Below are 25,868 nucleotides of genomic sequence, written 5' to 3' on the forward strand. Positions count from 1 at the left end.
TTAATTTTATTTATCCTTTGTAGGAGAGCAAACAGTTCTGGAAAGATCAGTGATGCTCAGACTATTTTATAGCCCCCTCACTGTTATTATCACAAGCCTTTACCAAGTAGAAATTAAAGAGGAAAATATCCAGGCTGTGTTGTAAAGCATGTCTAGTTCTTATGATAAATACACCACTAGGTCTCCATCTTCAGCAGAGTGATGAGATAGAACGTGGCGTTAGTACTTGTGTTTTATCACAAACTGCTAAGAGTTAACATATTTTGGGATTTAAAAGAAAAAATAAAAAAAAAAAGGAAAAAAGAAGGTGGAAAAGAAAAAGTTCAGTGTCTGTTACAGTGATCATCCATTTTAGATTTTTTGTCCATCAAAGAAGTCAGCTCTTCCAGCTTATTTTGTAGCCTGCTGTTAATGTCACCAATCTTTTCCTCTCGTTGTTGAATTTTTTTTTTAAGAGCTGTCACTGCATTCAGTATCTCCTGCTGATATTCCAGAAATTCCTGTAATGACACAGAGCAGGATTTAGTTTTTGTTAAATGAAAAAAAAAAAAACAACAAAACACAAACCCTCACAAAATGTTAAGAAACTTTTGTTTATCTTGTTTTCCCATAGCTTGACTGGTCACCATCTCTGTAGCCCTGCTGCAAGTTTTCTTTAGCCACCCAATCCTTGCATAAAAAAAGCAACATTTGCCTTTGTAATGGAATAACTGGTGAAAAACTTCCTTACATGATAGCTTGGTTCAATCTCTGTTCAAAATTGAAGGCTACCCCCAAATAGAAAAATATTACAAGGCTGATGAGCTGAATGTAGAACAGCAATAATGTTATTAGACACAGGGAGACTGTGCAGGTTTAGGGACTCAATCTAAGACCAGCAAAAGGAACAATATTGGGAAAAATAATTTTTATGGCCAAGACTTTAATACAATGGTAGAAAACGTAGGTTTAATACTTTGTCCCTGCTTGACTTCAAAAATTGCTTTATTTGCAATACTAAATTTTATTTTTCACATGGTAACTGGAAATACATTCATGCAAAGCAGTGCAATAGAAAATTGAAATTCACCTTTTGAATAAAGCTGTCCTCTGACCATCCCTCCAGAATATGATCTACAACAGAGTACAACAGATAAATGTGGTAGATAGCTGCACATAAGAGACATAAATTCTTTTTAAAATGTCACTCTTTTTTTTCTGGTTTGAAATAATTATTAATGTTACCATGAAGCAGTGCCAGGTCATGCAGGATTTTGACTGTTGCTGACTTGTGGTTTTCTGCTTCAGAATTCATAGCAAAAATATCTTCTTTTACCTGTGCATTGCACTGTGAAAAAAAAAATAATTACAACTGATTACTTGCCACAGTTTTCTAATTAATTTCCAAATGGTTTCAGTGTTGCTAGAGAGGTCAGGAAGGATAAGCTGAGTTTCAGCTTAAGGAAGTGTAAAGGTTGATGTGTTCTTGTGGACACGCTTTCTTTCAACAGCAGCATCCATTTCATCTTTTTGAACAAATTTTAACAGCTGCCAAAACCAAGCTGAGCCAGCTATGTCTGTGGCATCAGGTCAAATGGCTGAGGATGCTGAGGACAGCCAGAGGAGCACGGGTCGTGTGTGAACAGGGACACTCCTCCTCACTTGCCCCCACAAAATAGGATGGACTCATTTACGTTGGATCAGCTCTACCAGCACCCTGCTTGTCCTGTCTCAGGTCTGCCTGAAATGTGTTAGGTGGCCCAGGTCTTGCACAATAAACTGCATTCCCTGGTGCAACAGAGGCACCAGAAAAATCGGAGGTTCTCAGCTCCTGTGAGTAAATTGAACATAAGGAGGGGGATGAATCGGGTGGGGCTGGGGAGTAGCTGGTCCCTTGTCTGTGCAGCACTAGCACACATAGATGCAGGCAGCTGCCCTTGCAGCATCAGAGCAAACAGGGCTCAGATCATCTCAGAGATGCAATCCACAGGACTGTGAAGATGTGGGTTCAGGGCTGGATGGCAGCCTGGTAACAGCTGGCAAGGAGACCACTTTTATTTCATGTGTTTTACAAGGAAGGAGTTACTCTGATAGCCTGGGGCTTGAAAGGTATACAGAGCATTTTCCAAAGCATACATTCTGACGTGCACAGGCCTAACCTACACCTCACACCCAGCTTGGCCCCCCTCCTGTGGCAGGAAGGGCTTTTCCCACAGTCCCTGGCTGAAGGCAGTGGACGTACAATACGGATTATGTCTCAGGGAGATGCCTTGCCCTTGGATATTCCACTTGTTTCCTTCCCAATTAAACACAGCCTCACACATTCGTTTAAAAGGCTAGGTCTGCCCTGTGCTGTTTATGTTTCATCATCTTCCACAGCTACTTCTCTGTGAAATGAAAAATTGTCAGAGATGCTGATGATTCCATACTGCAAAGGAACACTGTCAAGCTTCCATGTACTCACTAATCTGAGTCTGCAGTTGTGGGTGTTCACAATGTCGAGTTTCCTGTTGATCTCATAGATGTCTCGTTCCAGCAGTTTCATACTCTCTGTATGGTTTTTCAGCTGTTCAGCTGCAGCACCACGCTTGATCCACAATTTGTTCCTCAGCTCCAGCTGTTAATAGTAAACTCTTCACTGACAACTGACACTTACCCACGATTTTTTGTAATTAAGTAAAGTGAAAAGAGTTTTTTTGTTATACAATCATAGAATTGCTTAGGTTGGAAAAAATCTTTAAGATCATCAAGTCCAACCGTTAACCCAGCACTGCCAGGTCACCACTAAACCATGTCCCTTAGCACCACAGCTACACGTCTTTTAAATCCCACCAGGGATGGGGACTCCACCACTGCCCTGGGCAGCCTGGGCCAGGGCTTAACATCCCTTTCAGTGAAGAAGTTTTTCCTAATATCAAACCTAAACCTCCCCTGATGCAACTTGAGGCCATTTCCTCTTGTCCTATCGCTTGTTACTTGGGAGAAGAGACTGACTTCCACCTCCCTACAGGCTCCTTTCAGGGAGCTGTCAAGAGCAAGAAGGTCTCCCCTCAGCCTCCATTTCTCCAGGCTAAACAGCACCAGCTCCCTCAGCTGCCCTTCATAAATCTTGTTCTCTAGACCCCTCATCAGCTTCACTGCCCTTCTTTGGACAGATTCTAGCACCTCAATGTCCTTCTTGTAGTGAGAAGCTCAAAACTGAACCCAGTATTCAAGCTGCTGCCTCACCAATGTAGGGTTCAGGGGGACAATCCCTGCCCTAGCGCTGCTGACCACACTACTGCTGGTATAATTATGTTACATAAACTGGAAGAGGGTAGATTTAGGCTAGATGTAAGGGAGAAGTTCTTCACTGTGAGAGTGGTGGGACACTGGAACAGGTTGCCAGGGAAGTTGTCGATGCTCCATCCCTGGGTGTGTTCAAGGCCAGGTTGGATGGGGCTTTGAGCAACCTGGTCTAGTAGAAGATGTCCCTGCCCATGGCAGAGGAGTTGGAACTAGGTGATCTTGAAGGTCTCTTCCAACCCAAACCATCCCATGAATCTGTGATTCTTACAATGAGGAAGAAGATACACAGTGGGGAAGCAATTGCTTATGGTTCACAAGGAAGGAACCAGCTCTGACATGAAGTCACCTTCCTGTTGCAGGGTCACCCAATGGCGTGAGCATCACTCTTCTGTCACTGGAGACTCAGGTGTGCACAACTGGTTTGTTGAGCTATTCCTGTTCTGTGATTGGTGAATCAGGTCTCCCTTTTCTGGACAGACAATTTCTGTGATGATGTGACTTCTGTGATTTGCCCATTACCAGACTACTGGGGCACGAATCCTGCAATCCAATCAGCCTCATAAAAGGCTCTTATGTCATTTTTTGAGCTTATGCTTCTCAGTAACTAAAGACACCTTAAGTCTCCCTGTTAAGACCAGAAGGTGTGACTGTATTCCTTTTCTACCTAAAAAAAAGTATTTGTTTTCTCAGAAAGTCAGGAAGCAAAAGCAATCTGGTTGTTTGCCTGGGATGTACAGCCCAGCTGAAGCAAGCTCTGGCCAGGCTGCCTGACGCCCAGCACCCCTAAGCAGATGGCCCCAGTACGCACTGGGACTGTTTGTATATGCACCATAGGACTGGCCAGTGCAGGCACAGCAGGTGTGACGTGCACTGTGGCTACCACGCGCGGACGCGTCAGCTGGGGCAGGGCTGAGGGTGGAGACAGTCACTGTGTAAACTCAGGCTGGGAGCAGTAGATGCCCCAGGTCTCAGACATGTTGAGCTGTTGCAGCTCCCCCAGAGCTATGAAATTTCTCTCTCCACACTGGTGCTGAGTGAATGCCTGAAGTTAGAAATGAGAAAGACAGGTGAAAAGCCAAGGCTAGAGAAAGACATTTAAAATACGAGTTACTGAGGTAGCAGAAATTCCTGCCCTAATAGTAGTAACGCCTGAATAGAAGCAGGTTCACAAATGCCCTTAGTTCACCAGCTTCTTTTTGATTTGCTCACATGCCTAAGGAATGGAAAAACAAGTGCAAGGGCAGCTCGGTATAAATGCTGGACTACAGGCTGAGGTCTGAGGCATCCCCCAGATGGGAGCACAGCAACAGAGAGGAAGGTCTGTCCCCAGCCTGTCTCCCCCAGTTCCAGCCTCCATGGGTGCCTGGTCTTTACTGTGAGGAAATAAAGGTGGTGGTGGAAACTTTGCAGAAGTAGTACAGGTCCTGTACGTTATTACCGTGTCCTCCCGGAGCTTCCCAGTAGTTTTGATGGACTGCTGAACGGCTCTTTTGACTAGGACCTCCTCATCTTTCTTTTCTACAAAAGCAAGGAAGAGTTTTCAGACAGTGCAATGACTGAACATTAAATTTAAGCTGCTAGAAATAGAACTAGGTCCTGTCAGTAAGTGATCTGTTTAACTAGTCTTGCATTTAAAAAAAATGCCTCATGTTTAAGTTATGGCCAATCTATCGATTTCACTTGTTGAAAGGAGCTCAGCTTTTTCTTGTTTCATAGACCTCCTGAGCCAAGAGCAGACAAAGGGCTATGGCATGCTGCTTCTGGAAACAGCAAGAGAAAGCCCCACTATGCAGAGCTACTCAATACTTACTTAAAAACGATTTATTCAGTTCTTCGTATTTTGTATACTTCTGTTCTGTTTCTCTCTGGGCTTCTTCCAAGGTTAGCCTGCTTGTGTTTAATTCTTGTTCTTTTTCAAGCAGATTTACAGTTGCAGTTTCGATGTCATTCTTAAATGAAACTAAATATTAATCAATAATCTATCTAAACAGCATTTAACACATTAATAGTTCAACTTATCTTGGGGGGGGGGAGAACAACAACAACAAAAAACAGATAAAAGAATACTGGAAGTGATCTCTAAAGGTCATATTAATCCATCTTTTTGCTGTACAGCAGAATCAATTAGGCCAAAGTACCCGTGACAGATGTTTGATTTGTCCTTAAAACCCTAGTGGTAGAGATACCACGTCTCAGACAACCGATTCCAGGGTTTTACTTTGTGCTGTGCTGCAGTTTAACCCCAGGCAGCAGCTAAGCACAAGGCAGCTGCTCACTCCCTCCTCCCTGCTCCCAGTGGGATGGGCAGGAGAATCGGAAAAAAATAAAACTCATGGGCTGAGATGAGAAGAGTTGAATAACTGAAATTAATAATAATGATAGTAATGAAAAAGAATATAACAAAAAGAAGGAGGAATAAACCCCAAGAACAGACCAGTTGCTCACCACACACTGGCTGATGCCCAAGCACTGATCTGCTCCCCCCAAGCCAAGTCTCCCAGTTTATATACTGGGTGTGACATTCTATGGTATGGAATATCCCTGTGGCTAGTTTGGGTCAGCTGTCCTGGCCACACTCCCTCCCAGCTTCTTGTGCATCTGCTTGCTGGCAGAGCTTGGGAAAATGAAAAATCCTTGACTTAGGATAAACACTACCTAGCAACAACTAAAACGTCACTGTGTTATCAACATTATCCTTACACTAAATCCTGCTGGCAAGTCAATTAACTATCCCAGCTGAAACCAGGACATGCCGCCAATGCTTCCTTAGGGGCTTTTTCTTAAGTTAAAACTATTCTGTTTCCTGTTATTTATCTCAACAAGTGGACAAGGAGACAAGCTTATCACCTTACCACCAATTTTGTACTTACTACCATGTCTTCTGTTAGGTTTATCTATTTTAAATTAAAAAAGCTAAACATCTTTTTCTTTCTCTGATCATTTTTACTTAGCTCTTCTTGGATCTCAGAATGAACTCCTTAAATGAGGTGATCGATACCAGAGACTACTTCAGGTGTGCCCTACTGAAAGTAGGTAGAGCCTTTGCCAGGCTATCTGCCTCTTTAAACAGACTGGTTTGACAGTGGCTTTTTAATTGCTACAGATCTTTGTTGACTTATGCTCAACTTGTCAGCCTTAGTCCTATTTATCACTGTCTAAACAAGTTCCTTGTGATGGATTTGTACAGGCAACTGTTTCTACTTAAATGCCAAAATATGGATTTATTCTTATTACAGGCTTTTTTCCCCAGAATTACTTCTCCAACTTGCTAAAATAATTTTGAATTCTAGTTCCACCCTGCAGAGTGTGCTCACACTCTTACTGTGTTTGTCATCTGCAGCCACGATAAGCATTCACTCTATCCTGTCCCTTGAGTCACTAAGGAAATTACAGATTAATTCCAGTCTGAGAGCAGACCTGCCACAAACTAACAGGGACCATTATTCTGTTTCATCACTAAAGCATGGGTAATCCAGGTTGATTTGCCAACTGTTTTTGTACCCCAGATGGGTTACTTCAGCCTGGAAAAGAGACATCTGAAGAGGCAGACAATAAAGGTGTGTAAAATCACACACCTTTGCTGGAGATGAGAACACAACAGTTAGTTACTGTTTCTCATAACACAAGAAGTGCAAGATGTCAATAAACTTCGGAGACAGAAAGTTTAAAACAAAAGGAAGTTCTTGTCCGTATGAATTAAATTATATGTTACAGATGAAGGAGGATAAATGTGTATGTGAGCTAAAAGAATCAATCAGTGATAGGAGAATATTGCACAGAAGATCCAGCACAGATGAAATCCCATCAGAAGCTATTAAAAACTGATACCATCTCCATCAAAAAAAGTTCGTGACACTTCATTTGTCACAGAAATTATACATAAGAAAGTTCATTCTATATTTGACAGTTATTACATTACTCCTCTATTGATCACTGCAGAAGACAGGATCCTGCTAGGACCAACTCTAGGTCTTACCCAGTATGGCTATTTTGGGAACTGAACTTGATTTGAGCTTCACTCACCTATTCTTGAAGTGCATTTAAATATAATCATGAATATCTCTGAAACATCTTCAGCCACTTAGCTACCTGAAGGTGAATTTCATATCTGAATCTAGTAAGTGATGCTCTGAAGGCATCTGAATTCTCTAGGTATGCTTACTAACTAGTTTCTTCCCTATCTTTGCCCGAGATGTTACTTTTTTCCACATTACTATACTGGGCATTTGATTCTGCAGACCCACCAGTGAAGTAAAACAAATATTTCTTTGTCTGAACATAAATACGGAGGGCTTGCACATCCTCTCCTATCATCAGGTCATTCATTCTGTGCCTTGACCTGTCTCAGGCTCCATGCCCAGTCAAAAGCATATTTTTTCATTCATACTAGTGTTTGTTTAATACAAATGTAGCTACCATGGTCCTGGATCTGAGCTGTGCCTCCTCTGATAACAGGGCTGCACAGACTTACCAGCCTGGGAATTTCTGAACACTCTTACATCAACGTGGGGAAGAAGAACTATTAGCTATTAAAGATTAAGCAGATCATCACCTAAATATGTTACAAATCTGTACATTTTAATCTTTATGCCTGACCTTTGGTTTTAAAGCAAGAAAAAAAAAAAAAGTCTCATTCAATGTGTGTGCATCTCTCAGCACAGTGTAATCTCATCTTGGTTAGTGTCAAAGGAACACAAGTCATGAGCTAAATGAGTTTTCAATGGAAAAATGTCTCTCTTCTGCTGCAATAGGTAAAAATATAGAAAGGGATAATAGGAAAAAACACTATGGATTGGAGACTTGAAGAACAATATTGAGAGATACTAGATGATACTCAGGAAATAAAGCCCTAGAAAGAAATGAAACAAGGCCCAGGATGTGAAGTAACACCAAGACACTGAACTTGCTTCTTTACAGGACATTAATGTCAAGTGCTGCACTACACGTTGTTGTTCCCTCTGAGACTCTGAAGTCAGGTAAGTCATATCCACTGCCATGATCAAACACTAGAAATATCAGAAAACCTTGAAGTATAGATATTTGGATATACTCATGAGCTGTATTTCTTGGTGAGTTTTGTTTTTCTTTTTGAGGACTGTAGCAAAAGGATGGGTAAAAAGAATGAAAAAAAAAAGAAAATATGGAGGAGAACAGCCCAAATGGCTCCTGTGGCAGAAACAGATCTGTGAAGAAGGCAGAGAAATGAAGGTGATCTGAATCTCATTTCTATGAACTACTTTGATATCATGCATCACCACTGATGCTCCAGACAGAGCAGAATGAATCTGATGTGACAGGACACTTACAAAGGAATTTATTCCTCTTACACAGACCACCTCTGTGAGACAGCATTCAGACAGAATCATTTTGCAGATGAAAATAGTGGAGAGCAAGTGCAAGAAAATGCTGAAAGCTCCAAAAGCAAAACAGGATAAAAAAAAACCCAACTTCAATTGTTTCATCAGAATGGTAGGAAATGAAAGCAAAGCAGAAAAAGTTAAAATAGGAGAAAATGTTAGAGTGTGTCACGGCATGAAAATAAACAGTTACAATTACTTTTGCAACCTGGTTTTGTCCAGGCCACAAAGGAAAGAGCAACCCTCTGGTAACAGTTTCATCAGCACTATATTAGATGAGGGAAAAACTCTTTAAGAATGAATCATATCAAAGAAAAGACAGAGTGTTGAGGTATATTCAGCATCTCTTTTGTATACTCTGCATAGCTCAACTACTTTAGGAAGAGAATCATAGAATCACAGAATGTTTTGGGTTGGAGGGCACCTTTAAAGGTCATCTACTTCATGAATATACATATGTATCTACACATAAGTAAGTGCTTTTGACCATAAAAATCCCAAAAACACCAATGTGAAAAGTAGAGAATTTTCTTGAAACAATTACTGACAGATTCGTCACATTTAAACATGGCTCCAATGAGCATAGCTGCAATGAGGTGCAACAAACATCATCAAACATCCATCAGAAATCTTCCCAAGGTTAGTAAAAAGGACAATAAAACTTACCTCCAGACATTTTATTTTGTTAGTAAACCCCTCATTATAAGTCCTGTAATCATTTTCCCTCTTACTTGCTTCTTCACTCAGGGCTTTGATTTGCTTTTCAGACTGCAAAAGCTCTTTCTCAAGGTCTTCAATCTCATAATGGAAAGCAAAATGAAGGTCAGTGATTTCTGAAATATGTAATGTCTACTTGGACCACTCAAAAATAAGCAAAAGGAGAGCAATCTGCATTTAATACACAACATCTGCTAAGATAAATAATTGTTTTTAAAATTATGAATAGGAGTTAAGGTCAGATCACAGAATCAAAGAATAGCTGAGGTTGGAAGAGACCTCTGGAGGTTATCTTGTCCAACTACCTTGCTCAAGAAGGGCCACTCAGAGGAAGCTGCCCAAGTCTGTGTCGAAATGGTTTTTGAATGCCTCCAAGAGGAGAGATATTTAGATACTGCAGATCTTTAGACCTGATACCACATTTAATAATTTACAAAGAGCTGGCCCTTGGAGGTTACTTACTCAGGTAACAGTTTACTCTGAGTATGTACAGCATGAATGTGTATTGTAACAGTGGGTGTAATGGCTTATAGTACCTGTGGTTTAACGTACCTCCACAAGTAGTTCAGAATGCCTTTTTTGGTGAGCATCTATTCTCTCATTAACTTTTCTGTTTATCTTCTCCTCCTCTGAGAAAAAGAGTTTTCTCTGCATTGCTAAGTACAGTAGCTTCCACTGAAGCACTACTCTAGTGACAGAAAAATACGCAGAAATAAATTGAAATTGGGAGAAAAACAGAGAAGGGAGACAACGTTATCAGAGGCACTGGAAGCCCAGAAGACTCAAAACTACATCCTGTAACTTCAGAACTACAAAGTGGTTAAAAATGAAGTCTGGGATCCTGAAAAAATCTAGGAGAGATGCATGAAAAGACTTAAAACCTTTTAAAGTGTCTCGCTCTTTGTGTAGAGGCTGGAGGAGTCGTCTTAATGTGACTAGTCTCACTTGAGTGCCACTGTTATGTGCCTAAAATCAGTTATTATAAGTCTGGAACAAATAATTTGGTTGATTTAGCTTAGTAAATTGGGAGGTTGGAAGTGACAAGATTTTTGTTCATAAACCTCAAGGTTTTGTAAACTATGAAAAGGATAAAAGACAACAGAGATACGAAACAGAAAATTCACTAGCTGTCTATGTGAAAATGCAGACTGGAAGTCAGAAAATGCCTGTTCTTCATTATCAAAAGAATAAGATTTTAGATATGATATCTTAATGAGAGTAAGGGGAGAGAACAATATTGTTTTGGCTTTTTGAATTGAGCATGATTATTTTCTGAAGACAAAATTATGATTTCATATTCAGAGGAGAACCAGACTGGACTAGGTGACCCAGAAATCTCCAGACCTCTTTGCACCTTACATGGCAGAATCATCAAATGGGAAGTCAGAGCTGCAGAGCTCTGAAGTAGCTGAGCAGACAATGGGTTTACTTTGGATGGTATCCTATCAATGGCACTTTCATGAATCTGCTATTTTTTTTTACCAATAATAAAGAGGAGGTAAAAGTTCTATTGGGGAACTAAGTTACAAGAAGATACTTGTGAAAGAAGAGAACGACAGAACCTATTGAGCACTTAGGTCTTAATGCTCTGACAAGAAGGTGTCTCCGTGTCGGTATGGAATGATAGCACCTCAGGAACCAGACACACAAAACTGAGCTTAGACAAAAGGATGAACAGATGCCCAAGAGCTTCAGTTAAACTCTGTCCATTGCTGATAAATTCAAAACTAGCAAGAAAACTTTATATCACTCTTACTTTAACTCCAATCATTCACTTAGTTTTATTCAACTCAAGGCTTTTTCCTCACGGGTGTCAGTGGTACCTCGCACCACTGTCGGTAGACATGTGACTATACGAAGAGTGATGCAAACTACTTCGGGGAAGATGTTCTGAATATAGACAAAATTACCTTTAGTCTTTTTGTGACCTTTGTGTAACATGCTCCTTACAATTCTCTGAAACTTTCCTAAGAAGGCAGGTTCAGTAGAAGGCACTGCTCAACTAATGAAAAATACCTAAATCCAAGTTAAAAACATGAAATACCTGAAAATGCAAGGGCATCTCATTCTTACTGTCTTTGTTAAAAGATTTTTCTATATGAAGTCTGGAAAACCAGATTCCACCAGCCTGAGGACCTGATTTTGAAAGGTGCTCAGCACAGAAAGCTCCCATACTAGTTGGAGCTGTGGGTGTTTGATACCATAGGGAACTGAGACTCTTTTTTCTCATTGAATCCAATAACAAAGCTTTCATTGACCTCAAAGGTGCAGGATCAGCTACCAAAGAACACTAATTGAAATTAATTAAAATAAATAACACAGACATACCCCAGATTTACAGTTTACATAGGTGTCCATACCCTGGGAAAGTCCCAAATTGCTTAGAAAGTAGAACATTTACTGCCATAATGATTTTAAAGCCACTTAAACAGTGAGTTCAGTAGTTCTCACCACTTGGCAGTATATCAATGATATTCCAGTGAAACCATGGATATACTTGTGGAGATGCCCTTTTATTTGCCATTATATCAGTGAATATTTATATCATTAAGGCTTTGGTTCATATCTCTGACTGCAGCAACAAGATGCAGAAATTCATGAATTTGATGCTTTGTTTTAAAGATACAATGCACACTTTCTAGTTTATCCTACCTCGTCTTACTTTCTGTCTTCAAATCTTGCATAAGAGACACCAGCTCTTCTGCCCAGCTGTCCTTCATATTTCTTGAGGGGACAAAAAGATAAACTTTCAGAAATAATGCTGAAGATTTGGAGTGTGCTTACTTTTTGTCAAAATTTTGGTAGAAGTTTTCAAAATTTTCTTCCCACCAACCAACATGCAGAATACTTACACTAGCTGGAGGAAGACAATATAGTACCTATGAGTCACATCTCAAAAACCTACACATAATACAGTGTTCAACCATAGCTCTGTGTTCACACATTGCTTCTTGTGTTGGAAACAGTTTAAATTTAAGAGGCTTTCGTCTGGAATGAAGGCAAACACAGGAGTAATTTTTTTCAAGCCAGAAACAATAAATAAATGCAAACCACAGGAACAAAGGTTTCAGACATGAGCAATTACTCTAGCATATTACCAGCAAGCACACAAAAGAGTATTTTCAGAAGAAGAACTTCTTGCCAAATGGACAGATCAAATAATTTTAATTTCTTAGTATGTATTTTCTATTGTATTATGGGTGGTAAATATTAAAATAAATTACCTATATATGTATTCAACCAATTCTACAGGAGTTCAATGCAATAAAAAGCTTGGTAGTGTGAAACCAGTGATTCTCACTCCTTCAAGATACAAAGGTGGTGGGAAGCTCCTACTCCAATCCCCATGAGGATTTACAAAGAAGTAATGTGGGGCTTCCTTCCAAAGGTTTTATTGCTCTAAATGCAAAGCAAAATTTATCAAGCCAGTGCTGCAAGACATTTTAATAGCAGTAGAATGATTTGGGACACATTCCTAGATACCCCTGGAAATTCATACTATTTCTAGTTCATACTTTCTAAAACTATTGCCAAGTCAGCAGGATTCCTAGTTCAGTGAGTTTAATCAGTTGAAGATTGTTCTCTTTGAATGAAACCTAAGAGATTTAATTTGAAATTGTTCACTAAAAAAAAAAAAAAATAAAAAAAAATCAGTCAATTTTGTAAGGTAAATAGTGAGGTTCTGAATACATTGCATGTTACTTTCAGAGAAAATAAATATTAATAAGATTTTGATTTCCAGTTTGGTGGCCCCGTTAAAGTGACTGTGAGGTCTGTGTGATGTACAGTGAAATGAAATTATTTGGGGTTTTCTATAGAGGCATGTTGTGAAGTCAGTGAAAATTCACAGAACAAGATAATTATGTACAAACATAGAATAAAACTCCAGGAAAGTACAGAGACAGGAACTGGCAGAAGGGGATTTTTCTATCATTTTTCCTAAAATGTCAGAGCTGCAGTGTACAGTTCCATGTATGTAGTCTAGTTTAAGTCTGTAATGAAGAGCTGAGTGACTCTGTGAGAAAGCTCTTACACCCCTTTCCTTTACTATCATAAGTGTAGATATCCAATTAGCATCAAGATACTCTGTGATGATTATTTCACCTCATTATCCTGTTAACTTAGTTTTATACTGTAGATTCCATTGCACAAATTCTCCTCATTTAGCAGGCATGGTTACCTCCTTTTTATCAGTCTTCGTCTTATTTTTTGCATCCTACATTTACATGGCAACAATATCTCCTTTGTCAGGAAAAATGCAGACACTGATTCTATCAAAATAGAAATATACTTCCATTCCTACAAAGCAGAATAAATATATTGCACGTTTTCTTATTCAGCATGAAAAGGGAGGTGAGGAATTATTTTCTTACTTTTTAGTTGCAATTATATCCATAAGTAGGACAACTCCATATTAAAAAAACATTCCTCAGGAGGATTTAGGTATCAAGAAGTCCCTAGGAGCACAGCCCCTTCAGTGCCACACCACAGAAATGTTGCACAGAACCAGCACAACTGGTGTCACTCAGAACATGGAGTGTGTGCAAGTATTTGGCTCTGCTAGGTCTGGGGGAATGTAAAATTAATTAGCTGAACCTTTTGACTTCCTCTTGCAGAGGGTGACACTCCAGCAGAGACAAAAGATCTCCCTTTTGTCAAGGTTACCCTTCTTATGGGACAGAATTTGATTGTTGCTGTACAATGGAAGGCCTTGATCTCCTGATTCTCCAGAAAATAGGTGGGCTGGGTCCAAAGTAGAACAGCACACAGGTGCCTGCCCTCACCTAGGGCAGCAAAATCCCAAATCTTCCACCAGCACCAGGCTCACAGAGAGCTGCAGTGCTTCGGCCACGCTCCTCCCAGCCATGCCCACTGCAGAGGACACAGGATGACTGCTCTGATTAGACTACACAAGCCAAAGACTTTTTCTTTTTCAGAGCACTTCTGTACACAGGACAAACCTGTGCTTACTTAGATCTACCTGGGTAAAAGCAGATTTTCCCAGATGCCACCACAGAGGGATAGTGGCTTGGTCCAAGACCTGGTACCACGGTACAGAGTTCACAGCCACAGCTGTTTGTGAAGTTCTGTGTTCTGCACTGCCTCAATATCCTTCATTATTTGTATGTTCATTGCCTGGTGATAAGAAACTGCAGATGAAATTAGAGTAACTGGCAGCTAACCTCTGTTGCATGAAGTTTCATACCAGCCTACTAGTTTATTTATAAAGCCATTCAACTTCCCTATTGAATGCTACATTTCAGAATCTCTTAAATCAGATGAACTCCTGAGTAAATAGCACTGAGACCATTTACTATTGTCAACATTGAAAAATTACATACTGTAGGCTGTCTTCAAGATTGCTGATTTCTTTCTCTAAGTTTTTCTTTTCCATCTTAAGGTTTGCCAGAAATTCCAGCTTTTCATGCAACAAAGCAGATAAATTCTTCAATCTACCAGAAGAAAAAAAGAAATGTTAGATTGTCACAAACATGATCTCACTATGTATCGAGAAAAGCCTTAGTCATAAAATCACAAACTCAAAAAGTCATAAAATCAGAAGTTCAAAAGCTGACAGGTAAAACCTACTTCGCCTCCATCTTAACCCTTTTTGCAGCCCAGTGTTGTTCTTCTTCCAGTGCTTGTTCATACTTTTGGTTCATGGCTTTATTTTTTAATTCAAGTTTTTTATTGAGGCATTTAGCATTGCTTAGATCTTCATTAGTCTGGAAATAAGAACCACAGACATTAGCCTACTATTATTTCTGTCTCTGTTTTACCTTATATTAATATTCTATATTGACTTTAATAAAAAAATCTTAGAGACTTTTACAGTGAATCAAGATTCACAGCCTGTTTGTAATTAATACATAGGAATACCACAGCAAGATCATGTTTCTGGATCTTCATTTCCATGGCCTCTTTCAAAGCAACCACTCTGAAACAACCTGCAAGCTGCGTGCTGCTGCCAGACACACGTAGCTGGCTCCAGCTGGACACAGTGACTTCTACCACATGGACTATAGAGACTAAAAAAGTGGAAATGGAGAAGGCTTGATGATGAAGAAACCCTGGAATTATAGACATGGAATATCAGGATGGAGGGAAGAAGGAGTCATGGGTCCCAGCTGAAGGAGACAGAAGCAAGAAGATGGAAGAGAAAAAGGAAATAGGAAGATGATGATTGAGGTCTTGGCTTTTCATGGTAGGAATGCAGCAGAAGAGGAAGGGGGGTGGCCATGGGAAAGGGAGTATGTGGCTCCCACCAATTGCTGCCTAACATCAGTGTGGCAGAGTTCTTAATGAACCAACATCTTACTTCATGCATGCACCTCTGGAGGAGAGGTTATGAACATAACTCTCTGCTGGATGTGTGTAGACTGCATAATAACAATAATCTCAACTTGATGGTGGTTCTTCACAGGTTCGGCAGGTGGAGTGCCACCACTAGTTGGATTTTCCTCAGATACAGTAGAAGTTAATAAGAATGTAAAGAGTAGCTATGAAAACTGCACACTCAGCTTTCCAGACCAGGAGCCCAACTTCATCCTTGTTAACAAATCTTCCCACCATCCTCCTACATATATCTGTCTGCCCCATTCTCTAACTGAATATGTAGTTCCTTTCAATTCAGCATCTCATAACCCTCCATTCATTTGCATGCCAGCACACAAAACCACACCCTCAAGCTTACCCCACCTCTCAGTGCCCTTAAGTCTTTCAGCATCCTCCCATGGCCTCATGAAGAGCAGATCTTGCCCCTACCTCCAGCATGACCTCCAAAGCCCAAGTAGAGTAGAAGGTTGAAGCCACACGTCTTGCAAATGTTTGTGGCCCTTTCCCCTGCTCCCACACATCAAGCACAGAGACACAGGCAAAGCACCTAAAACACCTCACTTGTCACACTTTGGGCAGGCCTGTTCTCATTGAGCATTTCAACAAGACCAGGCCTAGTAAAATCTCTGAGCCAAAATAAAAATATCTCTTACCTTTTCTATTTCTGAATCGAAATCCTCCTCTTCTTGGGTGATTTTTGATTCTAAAAGCAGTAACTCAGATTCAGGCTGAATCCTACTAAATAAAGCCAATGTAGATGTATTTAGGAGGGAATTAAAAAACAATATTTAAAAGAACTAATAAAAATTCATGCATTCTTATTCTCAGGCCCCTCATGTGAACATAAGCTCTGTCTACAGAGCTGTGTCCTGTGTGATATGCTCTAGGTGATTCTGCTCTGGCAGGGGGGTTGGACTAGATGATCTTTCGAGGTCCCTTCCAACCCCTATGATTCTATGATTCTATGATTCTATACATATGTTAGAGTTCTATTCTAGATGATGTTTGGCATGATCTGGGTGAAGGGTTGAATAACATATTTGTGTATGTTTAGCATGTAGTCCATTATGCTCATTATCACATGTAGAGGTGTAAACTTTAATAATAAATTTTGCTGTTAATTAGGCAAAGCTCTTCACTCAGACACTATAGCCTTCAAGAGGTAAGAGTTGTTTGGTTTGGTTGGTTTAGCCAAAATAGGACCATCTTATCTTCACAAGACTCCCTCCTTCAGCTGTTTGGCAGACCAGCTCAGCAGACCTCCACCCCCAGAAGCAGCACAAGCATCTCATGGTCTCAAACATCTTAAACTTTCTCCCAAGGTGCACTAAATTGGCCTGTTTTCCTGTCTCGTGGCAGGCTAGGCTGGTATCCCAGACAAGGGATACTCCCTTTTTATATCTTTTGTACACAACAGGAGTCATGCAAGAAGCATGAGCCTATATAAAGAACTGTTTGAAGAAAGAAATCTGATACACAGGAGAAGAGGATATAAAAAAGAGGAATAGATCCAGCAATCTAGGAATCTTATGACAAACAAATACAGAACCACGAATCCATACTGAGCAGGTTTTGAGAGCATGTACCAAACACCATGAAGGAAAAAAACACACCGACCAGATCCCTTCCTTAACACAGCTAACTAACTCATCTGTTACATCAAGTGGTAGAGTAAGTTAAAAAGGCCAAACACTCTGAAACAGAGACATTCATAACTGAGCAGCTATTTGAAAAAAAAAAAAAAAAAAAAAAACAACAACACACAAAAAGAACAAAAAGATAATGCTGCTGTACACCCAGGCTATGAAACTCACCATAGCCCACAGCTCTGTGGCCATCATCAGATCATAACTGTTTGGACCCTCAAAACATGACTATGGTCAACTTCCCTAGCACAAATACCTCTGCTGAAATTAATATTCAGGAAGGTAAAGATAAGCAATTTATAACTGCCTACAGGATCAAAGGCCTTGGCCGGATGCTGGCTGCAGCTCATTTTTTACAGTAATTACATTGTTAATTAATGGTAACATCCATTTCATGAAGACATTAATGAATTAGCTCTGCCATGAAGAACAATAGTGGAGTTCAGAGCAATAACTTTATGCAAGTTTCCAAGAACTCATGTTGTTTTCTTTGAAGGGATTCATAGCTCAGTTTGCAGAAGGAAATGGGTTCAAACAAGAAATTTGAATCACCAGGAAGAGTCTTAATTTTTTTCCTCCATCACTTTGGCTGTATAACCCTTCAGAGGGCTCATAGCAGACTCAGCAGAGAAGAAGCTATGGAACTAGCCTGAACAATGCTACACTGAGGTTCTCCACGTTGAGCTCCATGGGTGGAACACAGACAAGTGCAGAGAACAATATTTGCATTATTTTGTGTGTTCACATCGTTTGTGATGCTCTGCATCTCAGGTAGCATACAGAAGAAATCCATGTGCCATAGGAAATGTGAGTGTTCCAGTTGACAGGGCAATGATGCAGGAAGCAGTGACTGACTTTCCTACCATGTATATTGTCAGAGTAACAGCATAACTCTAGTCCAAAGGGCTTGGATTGTGAATATTTGTTCCCTGACAGAAAATTTAGATTAACTCCAGCTCTCCTCCAAGTATTTACTGTATGCCCACTGAAATCAATAACAAGATTCTCATTACATAATTCACATACTTCATAGAATTTTGCTGTTTCTCCTTAAATATTGAGGAAAAATTCCCTCAGAAAACACTGATGTGGGGTTTAGCAAAAAGATCACATTACGTGGTCTAATAATTCTTACTTCTTTTTGGAGGATGTCTGCATGTCTGTCTTTTTTAATTCAACTTTTTTTTCCAGTTGCTTGCTTTTTTCCTTCATTTTTTCTGTGAGAACTTCCTCATTAAATATAGCCTATAAAAATATAACAGACTATGTCAAAACATGAAATTTCCAAACCAGCAGATAATTAATCCCTTTACTGACACTGGTCTCTTTTTTTTTTTTAATATTTCAGAACATCTGCATGAGACTCTACTATTTTCTAGCCACTCTGAGATTTCACAGTGAAAATTACTACAGCCTGCAAAGAAAGGATATTGAGGTAACAGTGGTTAAGGTTGCATTTATTGTATTTAGTCACTGAAAGTTGGGGAAAAAAAAATCAGTGTAGGTTAGTAATGAAAAGAAACTTGAAAAAATTAACCTATGAAGTCTGTCATTTAAGGGAATCTCACTGCAGAGTTAACTCAGATACAACTCTGGAATTTTTATTAATTCGTTCAGACAGAAAGGACTTTTACTGAGAAGGCAGCAGTGCTTCCAACAGAAGCTGTCAAGACTGGGGCAAAAAATGATGTTTTACATCTGATTTTGGCTCAACTCAGAATCCAAGTTTTTGTTCTGCAGTAGAGTTGCTTTCAGTAGTGCTGAGGTTACTCAGCAGATGTTAAACTGAATGCAAATAGTTTAACACTGCAAGAAATCATAAAAGGCAAGATAAAGACATTGACCTTCCTTTACCTTCCTCTGGTAAGTTATGCCTGCAAAAAGGGAAAATAGTTCCAGAGTAAGCAGGGTTGAACTGGAAGCCAGTACTAAACAGATGGCACACAGAGAAAGCCTGGTTGTCTTCTAACCCTATTAGTTTTGACTTTCCAAATCCTGAGCCTCCTTAAAATTGTGATGTCCACCAGTGTGGAGTTACTTACACAGCTGAGTACATTCTCAGGAAGCTGAGCATAATATGGTCTTCTTGCCTATTTTAGTTTCTACAACACTTTTCCAGTACAAACTCTTCCATAATATCTGAACAGAGTCTGCTTTTCTAAATTTCTTCCTATGTCTTCCCCTTATATCATGACCTAATTTGCATCTACTGAGTATCTGTTGGTTATCGTTTCTCTTTCTCAGCTAGTCCACTAACCATCTCCACCAGAGACTTGTGCAGGACTGGGATCCAAGTCATCTTCTCACTGGCTTTTATTAATCTTCCCTTTAACAATGTTATGATAAATAGATCACAATCTACTTTATATTTGACTTTATAATTGAGTAACTAACAGTTAATAACACCAGTCAATTAGACATCATGCAAGCTTATTTTTCTTCTGAAGAGGCAGCAACTACATTTCTGTATAAATCCTTTTCCTTTGATCAGTTATGAAATGGAGTTTTCATCTTTGTGCTAATGAACCAGAACAATTTTGTATATCACTTACTGTTGAAGTCAGATTTATCAAATGCTGCAGGTCCAAAAACTTTACATTCAAGTTTTCAAATTCATGCTTTTTCTGGGAAGTTTTTGCCTCCTGACTATCAAGCAGATTTTTCATTTCTCTCTTCTACATTAAAAATAATACAAGTAATTGAACAATGTACTGTGAGTTATTTAAAAATTGATACAAAGCCAACAGAAGCCTTCCAAAACTAAATGAGCACAAAATTTACACTGGAAGAAAATAATTTTCTGCAAAAGCCCCAGCTACATACCAATTGACAAAAATTCTGTAAGAAAAAGAAATAATAATTAATATAACATGCAAATGAGGACCTGATCTGTTAAAACTTCATGTGATTTTATTCCAGTGTAGGAACCTGATTATACTGTATTTTCTACTACAAAGTTTTTTTTTTAATCTGATCAACTGATTTTATGTTATTATTCAGAAAGGATATCAAATATACACAGCTGGAGAGAGGCAGAATATAAAAGCCAGCTCTCTTGGAGCTTGCTGAAAACTATAGGTACCTTTAATTTAACCAGTTTGCTTGGAGGGGTCGAATTCCCAGTGCATGATTATTTGTCCCACAGTCAGTAAGAAGCATCAATACAGACAAGACACTCTGATATGTGCTGTTGGAAAATAAATGCCATATACCATCCAATTTTGATGTGTGCATGCTTGTGTGTGTGTATCTGTATACACCCCCCCCACGTAAGCACGTGAGTACAGAACACAGCATGTGTGCACTCAGTGTCAGAAGAGTCACTTTTCTGTTTGTGCTGCTGTGGAGACATATGTTAGCTCCAAATGAGAAAGGAAAATACAACATCTGGAACAATTTCCAAGGTAATTTTGGTTTTGGCACTATATAGCTGTCTGTAAAACTGTGAAGTACGTTTCAAAACCTTTACCTTTTTATCACATTCTTCTTTCTCTTTCTCAAGTTTACTCAGTTTTTCAGCTCTTTTTTCTTTCAATTCTGCTAATGCTGCCTTTGCCCTGATTATTTCTCCTTCTGCATCTCTTATTTTATCACAAGTTTCATTTAAGAGAACATATGTGTTAACTTTGGTTGTCATCCTTTCGTTCAGCAAATCTTCTCTTTTTTTATACTGTGTCTGCAAGTATTCTCGTTCCTCACTGGAAAAGAAAAAATAAAGTGGAAAGTGGTATTTCCTACCATTCACACAGATCAAAGACTCAGTTCAGATGTTCTTTGAAATGAATATTCCCTTATCTGTATGTTAGCAACTCAGTCTACTATAGCACTACACATAGTCCAGGCTAAGACCTGCAGTGGTACATGACGAAGACCATCTAAGGCCTTGCATTCCAATAGAGCAGCTTTCAGTTATTTGTATTATAACTTTTTCAAAGTTTTACTTCTGCTGATGTGATTATTTTCCACAAGTTTCATTAAAAATGGAAAGGCTGCTTGCAAGCACTGAAAGAATGAAGAGAGCAGGCTTCCCCTAAGAAAATGCATTGTGATTTATTTTTGAACAGCTCTAGCAGCATGGCAGAAGGTGGCAGTAACATTAAATCTGGCAGGGAGAAAACAAGCATCTCCCAAGTCTCTGTATCCTCCTGGGAGAATTCTTAAAGAGGAAGATGGATCTCTAGCACAGTTATTGATTCTCAATTCCTTCCACAGCTCTCTTTTTTTTTTTTTTTAACTGAAAATTATGACTTTTGCCTGAAGTAGTTCCTTAACATTAACAACTGAAAGAGAAGGATTTCCCTGCCAGTGTGAGAAGCAAAGCTGCAGACAGTTTTCCCTAAGCATGCACATCAGAGGACAGGCAGAAGCAGGCCAACTCTGCTGTTCAAGACACATCTTAAAAATCAGACTTGCTGCTGCAGCAAAGAGTTGCCTAGGAACATTTGTAGCTAGCTGCAGGGGTGAGGGCTGAGCACTGCTCATCATGTTTTGATAACATTTCTGTTCTCCTCAGTCGTCTCTCCTGTATGGTTTCCCTTGTGCAGATGAATACATACCACAGTGCAGCATTCTGTCTTTCACAAAGGGTTTGCTTTGCCTCCAGTAGTCCAATTTCATCAGCAATGCTTTTCAATGCAGACTGCAGCTGATGGATCTCAGCAGCATTAGATTCACGTGCAGCAGTAACAAGAGCTAAAATATCAATACAAAATATGCAGAAGCTTCTTAGCTATAAAAAGGTACATATGAGATAATGCATTAAGGGATTGATCCATATCTTTAATTCACTGCTGTTGGTGTTGTCACCCAGTAAGGGATAGGTGTGATTCTAAGACACAAACGTCCCTGAAATCACATATTTTATTTCAGTAGCTTACTCTAACCACATTTTCCCTGAGTCAGCTGCATTTATCAGCAAGAAGAAGCCTGCTGTGTTCTCACAGAACAATTGCTCTTTTTCACACTTTATGCCTAAGAAATTCACTAGACATATAGTGAACTGGTAAAAGTTACTCCTTTCCCCCCCAAAAAAAATTGCACAACCAGCTCTGGCAGCCAGGGACAAGGCACAGGATCACCTGGCTTGGAATTCAGCAGCATTTATCCCAGCAGAACCACCGCTGTGCAAAACCAAGAGCCTGCATGAAGAGGCACTGGGGATAAAGCTCCTCTGTGCAGGGGCGTTGGACTACAGCATTTTTTTCAGCCTCTGAGATAATAGTCACATTAGTGTACATCCACCCATGCAAAGACACTTTGGCAGTGCAGAATGGGAGCAGCTAGTGTAAACAACCAATGAACTGCACAGAAACCACATGCCATGGGCAGAGAGAAGCTGAGGGACAAAACCGCCTGTAAGAAAGTAATCAACAAATACAGAATGTATCTAGGGGGAAAAAAATAAATAAAAGGAAATGCTCTGGTTGCTGTTTCATGATGAACCTGAAGCTGATCTAACTCTAGTACTCCAAAAGGAGCAGTCCTGCTCTCCCTGACCACCCTGGCACATTGTCATCCCTCCTCCTGTGCCACCACTAATAATTCTGCAGCCTCATGGTTAGCCAGATAAAGAACTCGAGCTCCTTTGCTTCTCCCAAAAAGAAGAAATCTTAACATTCATCTCGATCAGCTTGCTGACCACTTTGTGACTGGAGTGGAAACAGAAGGATGGCAGCAGAATATGACTTGGTCATCTTAAAAGTCAAGCCATACCCAAGAAAAAAAGCGAAATAGGGCTCGTTTCTACCTACATTATAGCCAGTGGAGAGAAAGAGTACTTCCAGCTCTAGATTCTTCTGACTTGCTTTAAACATCTATTCTAGGGTGAGATGAACCATGCCTAGAAGTGCCTCTTTCTCTTCAGTGTCTAAAAGAAAGAGCTGATAAACTTGGTCAGATGAACCCCACCCAAAAGTAATGTCACATCACTCTCCCTGCTTCACCAAAAGGGACCTTGCACACAAAACACTCAAGTCTCTACCTCAAGCTCCAGAGAAAGGCTGTGGCATACCCGGGATCAGAACTGAGTGCTGGAGATTTAACAGTCATTCCTCTAGTGCTTGTGCATGGTCTTCAGTGAAGATAATCTCTCATTTACACTCTTATGTGACAGAATAATCCCTCACAGTATCATTCATCAGCAAACATCCATCTGTCATTAATGAGTTATTACTGAAAGTGATTTACCTTTGGCAGTAAGATTTATTTTATAGAATACTTCAAATTGCAAATGTATAGAAAATTCAATTCTCTTGTTTGGTTGTCTGTTTTTGTTTGTTTTTTTTTTCAGAGCTGGTTAAGTCAGTACTACCTGTCATCTCTGCAGCAATCTCTCCTGGAAATTTCTGAATTCTGAAGCGAAGATTGCTGGCTTTTATAGTCTCCTCTTCTAAGCTTTCAAGGGTGTGCCTTCGAATTTCTTCCTGAAAATTAAAAATCCACAAGGGAGAACCAAGTATGTAACAACTGAAAAGGCCCTTCTTCCTTCCTTCCAAAACCATTCAACAAGCAACAAGCTCATAGTTGCTCATTTTTCCTTCTTTCTTTCAATCTCACTTCTTTCTTTCACTCTCACTTCTTTCTTTCACTTTCAAAATAAGAAGTAACTTGTTTTACAGGTAGCGGAACAAATCTATATGGCTCCAGGAACTGTTGGCTTCTGACTGTTAACAGTCTCTAGGAAGCTGTTGCTTACATCTCTGCTGCAAAAGCTGTGCTGGCCAGGAAAGTCTCAGCTGTCACCTTCTGCCATAGTGCATGAAAGGTGTTACTTAAGCAACAGAAGAGCCTCATTTCCCTGTGGCCTGAAGCTCTGCTGAAGAAGGAGGACTCAGCTAGCCTTAAGACACAGAAAAAGTCATCTGGTTCATAGTTAATGTATGAAAACAGACTAAACTGGTTGTGGGAGGATCCCTTGAACAACTGAATCCCCAGATTTATGTGACTGAGAATTGTAGGTGGGTTAATGGGAGAAGAAATTGGTTCTTAAATGGATGTTGAGTTTGGCATCACAACTTCTGCATAAAACCAATTCTATCTCTCTCCTTCAGTTTTGCTGGCAGTTACAACCACCAGCTGAGACACTACAGGGGAAAAAAAAAGACACTGTAGTGTTTTACTATCTGCAGAGCAAAGTCTCTATGCACACATATAAATTACTCTCATTTCCTTGGGAAGATAAAATATTTAGAGGTGTAAAATAAATGTATAAAAGGTTTTAATTTCACATGAGTTACACCCTCAATTAGCTGAAGCAGTGAGAAAGAAAACAGCTTTATGAATTCAGCATGTTACATAAAACACTCATCTGATAGACTAATGCAGAGCTAGTGTGAAACAGATGATATAAAGGCCTACTGAAGGAGAAAGTTTTACAAGATTTACACCTACCTAGACAAATACATTATGGAGATACTTTTGAAACACCTTCTCTTTGAATCCATTCTGGTGTTAATGGCTTCAGAGGTCTTACAGCAAAAGTTAGCTACTTATCAACAGCCATCCTCAGCTCATAGGGGCTGTAAGGTCCCTTATAATCATACAGCATGCAATTGTTTCAAGGAAAGACAAATTGTTAAAAAAAAAATCCCTTTGCACCTAGTCACAGGGCAAACCACCTACCTAAAAAGCTCTGCAGAATGCAGTAACGTCAGCGGCTGTATCCTCACAGCAGCCTGGAGTGGGAAGTGTTATCTTCCTCCCTTGCACCAACAATGTTAAAGTCCTAATGATGTAAAAGGCCCTACACAAGTAGACCTTTGCCTTTAAGTGATTTTTGAGGTGCTGCTACTGTTGCTGTAGGTTCAGAGCTTACGTTTCACAGAATCACAAAACCACGGAATGGTTGGGGTTGGAAGGGACCTCAGGGGATCATCTCATCCAACCCCTCTGCTAAAGCAGGGTCACCCAGAGCAGGGCGCCCAGGATCACACCCAGGTGAGTTTGGAATCTCTCCCGAGAAGGTGACTCCACCTCCCCGGGCAGCCTGTTCCAGGACTCTGTCACCATCAGAGGAAGGAAGCTTTTCCTCCTGTCTGGGTAGAACTCCCTGTGTTCTAGTTTGTGTCCATTGCCCCTTGTCTGATCATTGGGCACAACTAAGAAGAGTCCCCAGGTACAATTCTTGCACAAAAACTATGAAGGCACAATAGATATGGGAATAGAAATTCAACCCTGAGTCCCAAATTACTCTGCTGAGCATCAGACTCTTCCTCTTTTTACTTTGACAGGAGTCTGGGCATGCCTCAGATTTCACTAGCCCCTGTGAATGAGGTCTGCTGTTCCCCTATTAAAACACCAGCAGGTGAGCTAAGGCTTGGATCAGTTGTGTAATCCATACTGGTCAGGTTGGCTTGTTCTGCTACAGCCTACTTCTAATAGTACAACCCTAAAAGATTGATTTCATGGTTACCAAGTAACTCTCACCCATATATTGAAACCAAAACCAAGATTTTTCTTACCAATTTCTTAATAGCAGCAATAATATCTTCAAGACACTGCACAATTTCCCTAATGAATGTGGAGTCTTCATTTTTCAAGTGTTTTT

General features: G+C 39.9%; 1 protein-coding gene across 1 annotated transcript; it reads right to left on the reverse strand.

Moving 5' to 3' along the window:
* Positions 1-323: 323 nt before the first annotated feature.
* LOC103771171 (coiled-coil domain-containing protein 18-like) lies at positions 324-25,868 on the reverse strand (the record flags this gene model as incomplete). The annotated part of the gene is made up of 18 exons (XM_008938461.1): positions 324-500; positions 1,070-1,113; positions 1,225-1,327; positions 2,444-2,596; positions 4,706-4,785; positions 5,078-5,216; positions 9,291-9,422; positions 9,894-10,029; positions 11,994-12,065; positions 14,684-14,794; positions 14,931-15,067; positions 16,331-16,412; positions 18,459-18,568; positions 19,876-19,998; positions 20,793-21,021; positions 21,880-22,015; positions 23,634-23,745; positions 25,783-25,868. Coding segments are annotated over 18 exons (2,162 nt in total), but the record flags the coding sequence as incomplete, so codon positions are not given.

Source organism: Merops nubicus, unplaced genomic scaffold, assembly GCF_000691845.1.
Source record: "Merops nubicus isolate BGI_N331 unplaced genomic scaffold, ASM69184v1 scaffold29934, whole genome shotgun sequence".
In the NCBI taxonomy this organism is placed as follows: Eukaryota; Metazoa; Chordata; class Aves; order Coraciiformes; family Meropidae; genus Merops; species Merops nubicus.